General features: G+C 38.7%; 1 protein-coding gene across 3 annotated transcripts in view; it reads left to right on the top strand.

Annotated features, from left to right (window-relative positions):
* Window positions 1–13,609, top strand: part of TRPC4AP (transient receptor potential cation channel subfamily C member 4 associated protein) — a 78,019-nt gene that overhangs the window by 28,904 nt on the left and 35,506 nt on the right. For all 3 annotated transcript variants that reach the window (XM_024742890.1, XM_024742889.1, XM_024742891.1), the window contains exons 4-6: window positions 306–363; window positions 2,325–2,380; window positions 6,634–6,762. In XM_024742890.1, the coding sequence (XP_024598658.1) occupies window positions 306–363; window positions 2,325–2,380; window positions 6,634–6,762 (243 nt within the window). The remainder of the gene's footprint in view (window positions 1–305; window positions 364–2,324; window positions 2,381–6,633; window positions 6,763–13,609) is intronic.

Here is a 13,609-nt window from a genome sequence, read left to right as displayed (position 1 = left end):
ACGTTGGACCCCAGAGATTAACTAATCTAACATTCTTATTTTTAAAAATGAGAGCCAAGGCCATGGAGGGACACTGACTTGCCCGAGTTTACATGGGGAATAGGTGGCTGAGCTGCAACTAGAACCCAGGTTTCCTGACTCTTGGTACAGTGCTCATTTCCCTGAACTTCACTGCCTTCTGGTGTTGGAACCAAGAGGGTCTTGCAGTACCCTGACAGATATTTGGGCCATGAGTTGTCATGGCAAAGACTGTTTTGTAAGTTGTGCTTTGAATTTTGAAGCTTTTATCCAATTTTTTTTTATAGCTCCTTGTAGAAATTCTTATGAGGCCTACAATCTCTATTCGGGGACAGAAACTGAAAAGTAAGTATACTTATCAGCCACTGGTACTCATTTCCTAACCTGCTGTTATGATGGTAATTCCCAGGAGTTTCTCTTCTTTCCCTTCCTAACTCTTAACAATGAGGACATGCCTTATGTTCGGCTGTAGGACACTCTCCGCCCCTAACTAAGCAGCTCTCTTTATTTTATACTTGGTAGAAATATAAGTCTAGTGCTTTAAAAGAAAAAGTGTGAAAACTACTGGGCTAAAAGAATTGCATCTTTGTAGTTTCTAATAGTCCTTGGTTTCAGCTTTTATGTTTTCTTTGCAAATTCTTATTTCTCATATAGTTAATTGAGAGAGTAAGGAAAAGCCTGGTAAGATCATTTGTTTTATTTTTTTAATTATTGTCTTGTTTTTGTTGTTATAAAAGTGTTATAAGCCCTTTGTGAAAAGTTCAGTCATTACCAGAATGTGTAATTTATTTGTGTTTAGGGTAGCACATTATTTCTTGGACTGGGTGGTAGGTATATGGGTATTATTCTATTATTATTCTCTATAACTTACACATGTTGCAAATATTATTCTTAGGTAGTCAGTTGATAATTTAAAAAAATGAGTAAGTACACTTACTTTGGCATTAAAAGCCAGAGATCAGTTAACATCTGATGAATGCTCTACTACAAATATCACATTTTTTAATTAAAAACTTTTCCTCCCAACATCAACATGACATATTATGTAAGGCCTTGTTTGTATGTGTAGTAGTGGTTAAGAGGATTCATATTCATCTTTTATGTCGCAGCTTTGTATCCTATCTAAATTGGTCTTCATGTCCTCTGCCCTCATAGCAGGTAGCATCTTGTAATTACTTGTTGGTGTACTTAATTATTCTCTCTTCCCCCACTAGATTTATAAGTTCCATGAGGCTTTGTCTTTTTTTTTTTTTTTTCGCTAACCACTGTATATTCTGTATCTGCTCTAGAGTGGATGCTGAATAAATATTTGATGAATGAGTGAATTCCAGTTCCCTTTGAAAATGAAAGGTCTAGAAGTACTGAGATATACTGATTTGGTGTTCCAACCTGCTCTGAAGTCATGAAATAAATAAACCAAAAAGCCCCCATAGGTTGAAAAGTGGTGATGAGGGTTACAGGACATCTGCATTGTCTCAAGATTATGTCAGATAACCCTTCCGGTCAAGCTAGCTTGGCAGGGCTGCCCACTGGGATCTTGGAGGGAAGCCTAACATTTTAGAGTTTGTGGCAGCATAGGAATTAATGCAAACAGTTTTTAAAAATAAAAGTAATGCCAAACAAAACACTTTATCCATGGTTCATACTCAATTTTATCATCTCCCAGTTTTGAGGACTTGAAATTCTAGTTTCCTTTTTGTCGTACTCTCCTGTTCCTGCTCACAGAGAAGTAACTAGTTCTTTATTGGTACCCAACGTAAATAACAACAGAACAAAACACATTGAGTCTGTAGTAAAAATGACACCCTTGTTTGCTGCTGGTAGAATTTTCAGTGGAAATTTACAACATCAATCCAGTTACTTTGGATTCTCGTAATTCTGCTTTTGGAAATGTATCTTAGGGAACCAGTTCAACACAAGCATAAAAGGACTATATGTTATGTTGTTTATTTCTAGCCTATTTAAATAGCAAAATTTTTAAAACCCTGGATATAATTCTAATCAAGCTATAAAGGAACATGGCTTACTAAGTGATAACACCACAACAGGTTGAAATTATAAAGACTATGGAACATAATAAGCATAATACTATATCAAACCAAAAAGCAGTGTACAAATTGGTTTGTAGGCTCTGATGCAGGCACCATGAAACTCTTTGGTGAATAAGGACTGGAAGGAGCTATGCTAAAAGGAAAATAATCATCTTGGAGGGGATTATGAGGAACAATTCTGTGTTCAAAAATTTAATTCTGTTACACTATCTTTCCAATGAGAAAAATAACCAGTTATTCCCCTTTCACTTTCAGTAAGTGATGAAATGTCCAAGGACTGTTTGAGCATCTTGTATAATACCTGTGTCTGTGTAAGTATCCCTGCCATCAGGGCCTCATTTTTCTCCCTGCCACATCTGCAGTGCTTGAGGAGGGAAGATTTGAATGGGGTGGTAGACATGACAGCTATCTTCAGACATTGGAGAATTGGACTGGTATGTGCCTGAGAACCATAACCAACAGGTAGAAATTATGGATGGCAAAATTTCATATTAATTGAGCCATGGCTGCTTCAGCAGGTACTGAACTCCTCTAGCCCTGGAGGTGTCCAAGCACAGACTGAACAAAAAACTTGTTAAATGGATGCAAGCATTGAAAGAGTGCCTGTGACCTTTAGGATTCCTTTAAACTCTATTGTACCTACTCCTTCATTTTTATTGTTAGAAAACAAAACAAGAACCAGAAGACCCACCATGTGTTGATCAGGACACCCAACTAGGTTGATCACTGAGTGGGAAAGAATGGTGAATAAAAGAAGCAATTTGGTGGAAAGAGCATAGCACTTAGCGCTAGAACTTGGTTTGGGGTTCTAGCTCTTGGCTTCATGCTTATTAATTCTCCTCCCTGTGCTTTAGTTTCTTATTTTAGTAGAGTGTAGTTGGTAATCATACATCATAGGGTTGTTGTGGGATTTAAAGAGATGATAGATGTGAAAGCACTTTGTAAAACAATATACAAATGTTAATTTTTGTAAGACCCAGTACCTGTCTTTTGGGAACATATGTGGTAAACTGTAAAGAGTGAATCAAATACAGCAGAATGAAACAAATGCTGTTGTAGAAGTGAAACCTCTATGCAATGAAAACACAAAGGAACATTTAATTCCATTTCATTTCTTGCCTCATTCAAAAAAAGATTTCGGGCATCGTTAGGAGTATGTAAGGCCTACCAATATTATAAATTTGGAAGTAGGTATCCAGGAATTGGGCTGAACATAAAATCATCTGTATCGCGGATGGGGTACAAATTTGGGTTTAAGCTGATATCGTATATTAACGCATATGTGTGGAACCTAGAAAAATGGTACAGATGAACTGGTTTGCAGGGCAGAAATAGAGACACAGATGTAGAGAACTAATGTATGGACACCACGGGGGGAAAGTGGCGGGCGGGGTGGTGATGGTGGGATGAATTGGGAGATTGGGATTGACATGTATACACTAATATGTGTAAAATGGATAACTAATAAGAATGTGCTGTATAAAAAAATTTAAAAATTCAAAAAATAAATAAAACAGAAGCAGTATTGTAACAAATTCAATAAACACTTTAAAAATGGTCCACATCAAAAAAAAAAAAGAATAATGCTACTATGAACATTTGTTCATATGTGTAAACTTGACTGAGCTAAGGGATGCCCAGATATCTGGTTAAACATTTTTTTTCTGGGCGTGTCTGTGAGGGTGTCTCTGGAAGAGATTAGCATTTGAATCAGTAGATGCCCTCACCAATGTGGGTGACCACCATCCAATCCATTGAGGCCCTGAATAGAGCAAAAAGGTGGGGAGGGTGGGCAAATTCACTCTCTGCCCGAGCTGAGACATCCGTCTTCCCCTGCCCTCGGACTTGGAGTTCCTGGTTCTTGGGCCTTTGGCTCCAACAGGGACTTACACTGTTGGTTCTGATTCTCAGGCCTTCCATTTCTGACTGAATTTCATCACCAGTTTTCCTGGTTCTCCAACTTGCAGATGGCATATCAAGGGACTTCTCAGCCTCCATTTAAAAAAAAAAAAAAAAATTTGGGTTTAAGCTTCCTAGCAACCAACACAAATAGGGAAATATGTTTCAACACTTAACACAAAGTTCAGCATCCATAACATTGCTATGCAACAGAAATATAACACTTAGGTTATTTTATTTTATCTTTAGGAATAGCATATTTATTAGTTCAGGATTGATATCTTTTTTTTTTTTGGCTGCGTTGGGTCTTCGTTGCTGTGCGCGGGCTTTCTTTAGTTGCGTTGAGCAGGGGCTACTCTTGGTTGTGGTGCGTGTGCTTCTCACTGCGGTGCCTTCTCGTTGCAGAGCACAGGCTCTAGGCGCATGGGCTTCAGTAGTTGTGGCACGTGAGCTCAGTAGTTGTGGCTCACGGGATCCAGAACGCAGGCTCAGCAGTTCTGGCACGTGGACTTAGTTGCTCCACAGCATGTGGGATCTTCCTGGACCAGGGCTCGAACCCGTGTCCCCAGCATTGGCAGGTGGACTCTCAACCACTGCACCACCAGGGAAGCTCCAGGATTGATATCTTAAGATAAAAATCAGCATCCACAAAAACCTTGACAACATAAATGATAGGCTGTTTGAATAAAAAGAATTGAAAAGGGATAATGTAAAGCTTTGGACATAACTCTAAATAAACAAATAAGAAATTAATGCTGAGGGCTTCCCTGGTGGCGCAGTGGTTGAGAGTCCGCCTGCCGATGCAGGAGACGCGGGTTCGTGCCCCGCTCTGGGAAGATCCCACATGCCGCGGAGCGGCTGCGCCCGTGAGCCATGGCCGCTGAGCCTGCGCGTCCGGAGCCTGTGCTCCACAATGAGAGAGGCCACGGCAGTGAGAGGCCCGCGTACCGCCAAAAAAAAAAAAAATTAATGCTGAGGTCCTGAGCAAGGGAGATATGTCTTAGGGGCATACAATGAAAAATAGTTTAGGGGCCTAAACTGTCAGTAAGTTCAAAAGGATTCAGCAAAAACTATTGTCACCAAAAAGGCTAATGCAATCTTAGTGTAATAAACCTGCACTTTTAGTCACTGATTAGGCTATATATGGTATTTTGTGTTTGCTTCTGTGTATCACATTTTAAAAAGTATAAGAATGTATTATACCAGTCTCTCAAGAATATTAGAGTATAATATAAAAATACTCCAGGGCTTCCCTGGTGGCGCAGTGATTGAGAGTCCGCCTGCCGATGCAGGGGACGCGGGTTCGTGCCCCGGTCCGGGAGGATCCCACATGCCGCGGAGCGGCTGGGCCCGTGAGCCATGGCCGCTGAGCCTGCGCGTCCGCAGCCTGTGCTCCGCAACGGGAGAGGCCACAGCAGTGAGAGGCCCGCGTACCGCAAAAAAAAAAAAAAAAAAAAAAAATACTCCAAAAACAAGTGAAATAACCCATCACCCCACCATACTTAGGTTATTTTCAATTTCCTTGTAGCCACGTTTTTTAGAAAGTAAGAAAAGAAGTAGGAAGAAATAGGTGAAGTTAATTTTAATGATGTATTTTATTTAGCACAGTGTATCAAGAATGTTATTCCAACATGTCATCAATATAAGTAATTATTAATGGGATATACTTCCTTTTTTTTGTATTAAGGTTTCAAAATCCAGTGTGTTTTTTACCCTCAGAGCACATCTCAGTTCAGACTAGCCATGTTTCACGTGCTCAGTAGCCAGATGTAGCTAGTGGCACAGGTAAGCACAGACAGACCCGTGAGATAAAAATAAACTAATTGTTCGGGTAGTGCACAATTATTCTTGTAACTAAGGCCAGTAAGAAATTGTTCTTATAAAAAAAGATGATATATGTGTGATGTAATGACTCCATCATTGTCAGCTTCCATGTAGTTAATAGTCTTATGAGGCAGTCTTAATGAGGCTGTTCATTAATAATGACACCTAATGTTAATAATATTCCAGCAAAACACAGTTCAGTTAAAAAAAAGGAAGGAAGGGAAAGGAAAGAAAGGGAAGGAAGGAAGGAAAGGGAAAGGGAAAGAAAGAAAAGGAGAGAAAGAAAAGGAAAGAAAAAGAAAAGGAAAGCAAAGAAAGAAGAAACAAAAACGTAAAGAACATTGGATGATATGGTCCAACTTTGTGCTGATCTGGCTTAAATTCAGGTTAGATGGAAACCTAGGGCTTTTAGAGTTGCAAACACCAGTGCCTCCAAGGATCAGGCAGAAAACAAGAAACGTTTGAAGTTGCCTGTTTTGTAGTGGGGACTTGTGCAAATTGTGACTAACTGGAGTAAGCATATCCTATCTGAAGACTTAAAGTCAAAATTTAAAAGGTATTGCTGGCCAAATAAAACTTGGCCTACTGGGTGCTGGCTTATAGCTCTTGATTTAGGTACTAGGTTAAAAACCTATGATGGATATTATTTAAAAACTCCTCCCCAGAAAAATACATTTGTACACAGTGTTTTATATATAGTTTTAGGGAATTAAGGGCTCAGCTAACAGTTCCTGATGTAGCGTGGAATTGCTTTTCCAGTGTCTGGAATGGATATTTTGTCCTTCATATTTTATTTTGGGGTTATAACCTATTCTGCTTTTTCTCTTCTCCCTTGCGATAGACGGAAGGGGTTACAAAGCGTTTGGCAGAAAAGAATGACTTTGTGATCTTCCTGTTTACACTGATGACGAGTAAGAAGACATTCTTACAGACAGCAACCCTCATTGAAGATATTTTGGGTGTTAAAAAGGTGAGCTGTATCCTCTAGCAGGTGAATGACCAGGTGGAGGAGAGTGCCTCAGACAGTTGGATTCTCAAACCTGAATAATGTACAGAACTCTTTTAAAGAAAAACTCTGCCATACTCCTAGTGTTAAAATTATTTTTTTGTGTTACTTAAGTATATTCACTAGGTTATACTACTTATTCTAATAGATCTTAAATGATTATAAAACCTAAACAAATAGATTGAAATCAAACTAATTATAAAACTCAAACGCTCAGATTGACTTTGTGAATTTAATGTGTTAGCTAATGTTACTTTGCTGAAATCAAATTGTCCCTCAATTATTATGGTGCAAGATCTTTTTAGCATAGCTCTAATGCTGTATGCTGTATAATAACTCCATTCTCCTACCACTTTTCTATATTTGAACTGTTGTGAAGCTTTCTTGTGAGGATGTTTGACTTTCACTTATTACGTTCACCTCTATTTTTTCTCATTAGTTTTCAACAAAGTTTAATTGACACCAACATAGGAAATAACAAATACGAGCACTGAAATCCTGCCAGTTGGTCATAAGATGGACATTCAAATGATCCAGGATATGCTTTAAAAAAAAAAAAAAACAAAAGGACTATGATCGAAGTGAAAGCACTAAATTAAATATTTGTCATCGAGAATTCACAGACCGCGCCCCCCCCCCCCAAACAGATCTATAGGCATGTTAGAGAATCACTATATTAGATTTTTGGTGTAATGCTTGTTAGGACCTGGCTTACTTCCCCAAGTCCTTGTCCCATGCCTCCACGTCGGTTGCAGGTTTGCAGATTTCTTCCTTTTACTACTGAGGAGGTAGGAGCAGCCTCTTAGATTTTCTGTTGCAGTGAAAAGAGTACCCATGTGCATCGTGGTGACCCCAGCTTTCATTTCTGTGTTTCTGCTGGCACTTTCCCCAGGCTCTGCTTGTTATTGCCCAGGCAGAAGATGCACAAGTGACCCATTGTCTGTAGGAAAACATTGGAGATGTGTGCAGGTCCCAGACAGACCCTTTGTGCCCTTTGATGAAAAGGCTTTGTTATTTTTCCATAACTGTATGCACCAGTGTGTGAGAAGGGGCTTCCAGGGTGGAAACTCCAGACTCCCTGGCAGTCTTAGCATAAGACTCTAGGATTCCTCCTTCATAACTTTTCCTGCTTGTCCCTCATGCCCTCTTCCTCCCTCTCATACCTTTCTGTGTTGCCAAAAATAGTGATGAGTTCTGCTAGACATTATGGGTACCTTAGTGCAGTTTGAAAGGGGGATAGACACCATAAGAAAGTGGGAACACAAGCCACAAACCGGGAAAAGATATTTGCAACCCATGCAACTAACAAAAGATTGGTATTCAGAATTTATCATGGGGAATTCTCTGGTGGTCCAGTGGTTGAGACTCCGGGCTTCCACTGCAGGGAGCATGGGTTCGATGCTTGGTCAGGGAACTAGGATCCCGCATATAGTGTGGCACGGCCAACAAACAAACAAAAACAACAACCAAAATAACCCCCAAAACAACAACAGAATTTATCATGAATTCTTGTGAATCAGCAAGGAAAAGACAAATGGCCCAGTAGAAAAATGGGCAATGATAGGAGCAAGCATTTTACAGAGGAGGAACAAATGATCCATAAAAAGAAGATGCTTAACTTCACTGATAATCAGGAAAATGCAAATAAGACCACAGTGAGAGAGCTCGAGAATGTGTATCACTGGAAACACTTACATTACTGCTGATACCTTTTTATATCAGCAGAATATATCTATTTTGTTTTCTAGTTGAACGTGGGCATACCCTGTGACCCAGCACCTAAGGAAGCACTGACCTGAGGGCCGAGGCGTCAGTATTGTGGCCTGGGTAACCTGTAACCTATGCCCAGGCACACTCGTGGGGAAGCTCAATTCCAGAACAGTGATTCTTAGAAATAAAAGCACTAAATTGAAGCCAGGAGGGTGTGAAATGAATTCAGTGGATCTACCAGCTAAATAGAAAAGATCAAAATGTATTGTGTAAGGGTATTGTTTAAGTTTTTGTTTCATATTTATACACATACATTCACCTGTGTATATTTACTATGTTGTGATGGAAAATTTATTTTTTATTCTTGGACATTGTCAGAATGGTTTGGAAGCCACTGCCTCAGAAAAACTTCTGCACATGTGCATCAAGAAACACATAAGAAAGGTTATAGCATTATTGGTTAAGGGCAAAAAACTGAAACCAGGTCTCTGATCCGTCAACAGGAAAATGGATAAATGTCCTCTGTTCACACAATGGGATATTATACAATGACTATTGCTATAGGCAACAACATAGCTAAATCATAGAAATTATTATTATTTTTTAAAATTTTTTGTGGTACGCAGGCCTCTCACTGTTGTGGCCTCTCCCGTTGCGGAGCACAGGCTCCGGACGCGCAGGCTCAGCGGCCATGGCTTACGGGCCCAGCTGCTCCGTGGCATGTGGGATCTTTCCGGACCGGGGCACGAACCCGTGTCCCCTGCATCGGCAGGCGGACTCTCAACCACTGCGCCACCAGGGAAGCCCCATAGAAATTATTGATAGAAGTCAGTTGCAGAAGATTGTATATAGTGTATCTTTTTTAAAATAGATCTTTATTGGAGTATAATTGCTTCATAATACTGTGTTAGTTTCTACTGTACACCAAAGTGAATCAGCCATATGCATACATATGTCCCCATATCCCCTCCCTCTTGCGTCTCCCTCCCATCCTCCCTATCCCACCCTCTAGGTCATCGCAAAGCACCGAGCTGCTATGCTGCTGCTTCCCACTAGCTAATTACTTTACATTCGGTAGTGTATATATGTCGATGCTACTCTCACTTTGCCCCAGCTTCCCCCTCCCACCCCATGTCCTCAAGTCCATTCTCTATGCCTACATCTTTATTCCTGCCCTGCAACTAGGTTCATCAGTACCATTTTTTTTTTTAGATTCGTTAGCATATAGTATTTGTTTTTCTCTTTCTAACTTACTTCACTCTGTATGACAGACTCTAGGTCCATCCACCACACTACAAATAACTCAATTTTGTTTCCTTTTATGGATGAGTAATATTCAGTTGTATATTCGTGCCACATCTTCTTTATCCATTCATCTTTCGATGGACATTTAGCTTGGTTCCATGTCTTGGCTGTTGTAAATAGTGCTGCGGTGAACATTGTGGTATGTGTCTCTTTTTGAATTATGGTTTTCTCAGGGTATATGCCCAGTAGTGGGATTGCTGGGTCATATGGTAGTTCTATTTTTAGTTTTTTAAGGAACCTCCGTACTGTTTTCCATAGTGGTTGTACCAATTTACATTCCCACCAATAGTGCAGGAGGGTTCCCTTTCACCACACCCTTTCCAGCATTTGTTTCTAGATTTTTTGATAATGACCACTCTGTCTGGCATGAGATGATACCTCACTGTAGTTTTGATTTGCATTTCTCTAATAATTAGTGATGTTGAGCATCTTTTCATGTGCCTTTTGGCCATCTGTATGTCTTCCTTGGTGAAATGTCTTATTTAGGTCTTCCACCCATTTTTTAATTCTGCCCATTTTTTAATAATTTAAAATTGCAAATATTTTCTCCCATTCTGAGGGTTGTCTTTTGGTCTTGTTTATGGTTTCCTTTGCTGTGCAAAAGCTTTTAAGTTTAATTAAATCCCATTTGTTTATTTTTGTTTTTATTTCCATTACTCTAGGAGGTGGGTCAAAAAAGATCTTGCTGTGGTTTATGTCAAAGAGTGTTTTTCCTATGTTTTCCTCAAAGAGTTTTATAGTGTCTGGTCTTACATTTAAGTCTTTAATCCATTTCGAGTTTATTTTTGTGTATGGTGTTAGGGAGTGTTTGAATTTCTTTCTTTTACATGTAGTGGTCCAGTTTTCCCAGCACCATTTATTGAAGGGGCTGTCTTTTCTCCATTGTTTGTTCTTGCCTCCTTGGTCGTAAATTAGGTGACCATAGGTGTGTGGGTTTATCTCCGGGCATTTTATCCTGTACCATTGATCTGTATTTCTGTTTTTGTGCCAGTACCATACTGTCTTGATTATTGTAGCTTTGTGGCATAGTTTGAAGTCAGGGCCCCTGATTCCTCCAACTCCATTTTTCTTTCTCAAGAATGCTTTGGCTATTTGGGGTCTCTTGTGTTTCCATATGAATTGTAAAATTTTTTGTTCTAATTCTGTGAAGAATGCCATTGGTAGTTTGATAGGGATTGTGTTGAACCTGTAGATTGCTTTGGGTAGTATAGTCATTTTCACAATATTGATTCTTCCTATCCAAGAACAATAGTGTATTTCTCCATCTGTTTATGTCATCTTTGATTTCTTTCATCAATGTTTTATAGTTTTCTGAGTACAAGTCTTTCTCCTCCTTAGGCAGGTTTATTCCTAGGTATTTTATTCTTTTTATTGCAGTGGTAAATGGGAGTGTTTCCTTAATTTCTCTTTCTGATTTTTCATTGTTGGTGTCTAGGAATGCTGGAGATTTCTGTGCATTAATTTTGTATCCTTCAGCCTTACCAGATTTGTTGATTAGTTCTAGTAGTTTTCTGGTGGCATCTATAGGATTTTCTGTGGATAGTGTCATGTCATCTGCAAACAGTGACAACTTTACTTCTTCTTTTCCAATTTATATTCCTTTTATTTCTTTTTCTTCTCTGATTGCCATGGCTCGGACTTCCAAAACTATGTTGAATAATAGTGGTGAGAGTGGACATCCTTTTTTTGTTCCTAATCTTAGTGGAAATGCTTTCAGTTTTTCACCATTGAGTATGATGCTTGCTGTGGGTTTGTCATATAGGTAGGTTCCCTCTATGCCCATTTTCTGGAGAGTTTTTATCATAAATGGGTGTTGAATTTTGTTGAAAACTTTTTCTGCATCTATTGAGATGATCATATGGTTTTTATTCTTCAGTTTGTTAATATGGTGTATCACATTGATTGATTTGTGTGTGTTAAAGAATCCTTGCATCCCTGGGATAAATCCCACTTGATCATGGTGTATGATCCTTTTAATGTGCTGTTGGATTCTGTTTGCTAGTATTTTGTTCAGGTCTATAATTTTCTTTTTTTGTGATGTCTTTTTCTAGTTTGGGTATCAGGATGATGGTGGCTTCATAGAATGAATTTGGGAGTGTTTCTCCCTCTGAAATTTTTTGAAAGTATTTGAGAAGGATCAGTGTTAGTTCTTCTCTAAATGTTTGATAGTATTTGCCTGTGAAGCCATCTGGTCCTGGACTTCTGTTTGTTGGAAGATTTTTAATTACGGTTTCAATTTCATTACTTGTCATAGGTCTGTTTATATTTTCTAATTCTTCCTGGTTCAGTCTTGGAAAATTTTACCTTTCCAAGAATTTGTCCATTTCTATGTGGTTGTCCATTTTATTGGCATATAGTTGTTTGTAGTAGTTTGTAGTAGTCTCTTATAATCCTTTGTATGTCTGCAGTGTCAGTTATGATTTCTCCTTTTTCATTTCTAATTTTATTGATTTGCGTCCTCTCCCTTTTTTTCTTGATGAATCTGGCTAAGGGTTTATCAAATTTGTTTATCTTCTCAAAAAAAAACAGCTTTTTTTTTTTTGACTGGTCTAAATACATAAACTTATTTTCCCCCTTACCTTCCTTTCTTTGGGAAAAGGAAAAAGGAAACATTACTCTGTCTACTCAGAGAGCAAGGAGAACAGCAGAACAGATGAAGGGGGACTGAACTTACTGACTCTTCTACCCGCTTCTGTTCTCTCTCAGCCTGTATGTTGTCCTTATAGGTGAGTGAGAGATGTTAGGATTTCAGCATGCTGCTCCTTAACTGGAATGGGGCAAGAAATGCTCCAGCTGTTTTAATCAGTGACGTTTATTAACACGTTTCAAGTGGCCAAAGTGTGCAGCCAGCACAATACCCAAAGCAATTAGATCATTCCTTTTTAAGACCAAGAAACTTTCTCTTGGTTTGATCTACTCTTGGCTTGATCTACTCCAAAATACCAAATACATAGATTTTGGAATAAACTCAAATAAATTGTAATTTACTTTCACCCAAAATTACACATCCTCTACCTAAGGACAAAGTCACTGCTCCTCTAAAGATACTGAGGGGAAGGGGAGTAGCTCAAATGAGTCTGTAATTTAAAATCACAACCAGAGAAGAAACACTTCAAGCACAATGGGGACATTCCATTGAAGAGCCACGTTCATTTGGAATGTTTGCTTTGAAAACAACTCTTCTGGGGAATAAAGAACCAGCTTTTAGTTTTATTGATCTTTGCTATTGTTTTATTCCTTTCTATTTCATTTATTTCTGCTCTGGTCTTTATGATTTCTTTCCTTCTACTCACTTCGGGTTTTCTTTGTTCTTCTTTCTCTAGTTGTTTTAAGTGTAGGGTTAGATTGTTTATTTGAGGTTTTTCTTGTTTCTTGAGGTGAGATTGAATTGCTGTAAACTTCCCTCTTAGAACTGCTTTTGCTGCATCCCATAGGTTTTGGGTCGTCGTGTTATCATTGTCATTTGTTTCTATGTATTTTTTTAATTTCTTCTTTGATTTCTTCAGTGATCTCTTGGTTATTTAGTAGCGCACTGTTTAGCCTCCATGTGTATAGTATATCATTTTTACAAAGCTCAAAAATAGGCAAACTCAAATCATACAAAACTTTTTTTTAATGAAAAAGCAATAATAAACAAGATTCAGGATAGTGGTTACCTCTGGCCGAGAGAAAGGGAGATGTGATAGGAAAGGCACACATAGCTATTCACTTTGTTATGCTTTATAACATATGTTGTATCAAGTATTAAATAAAAATTAAAATATAACACAAAAAAATGGGCCTGGAGGGTGTGGCG

The sequence above is a fragment of the Neophocaena asiaeorientalis genome, unplaced genomic scaffold (assembly GCF_003031525.2).
Source record: "Neophocaena asiaeorientalis asiaeorientalis breed wild unplaced genomic scaffold, Neophocaena_asiaeorientalis_V1.1 scaffold82, whole genome shotgun sequence".
Classification (NCBI taxonomy): Eukaryota; Metazoa; Chordata; class Mammalia; order Artiodactyla; family Phocoenidae; genus Neophocaena; species Neophocaena asiaeorientalis.
This window is presented reverse-complemented; position numbering and strand designations above follow the sequence as displayed.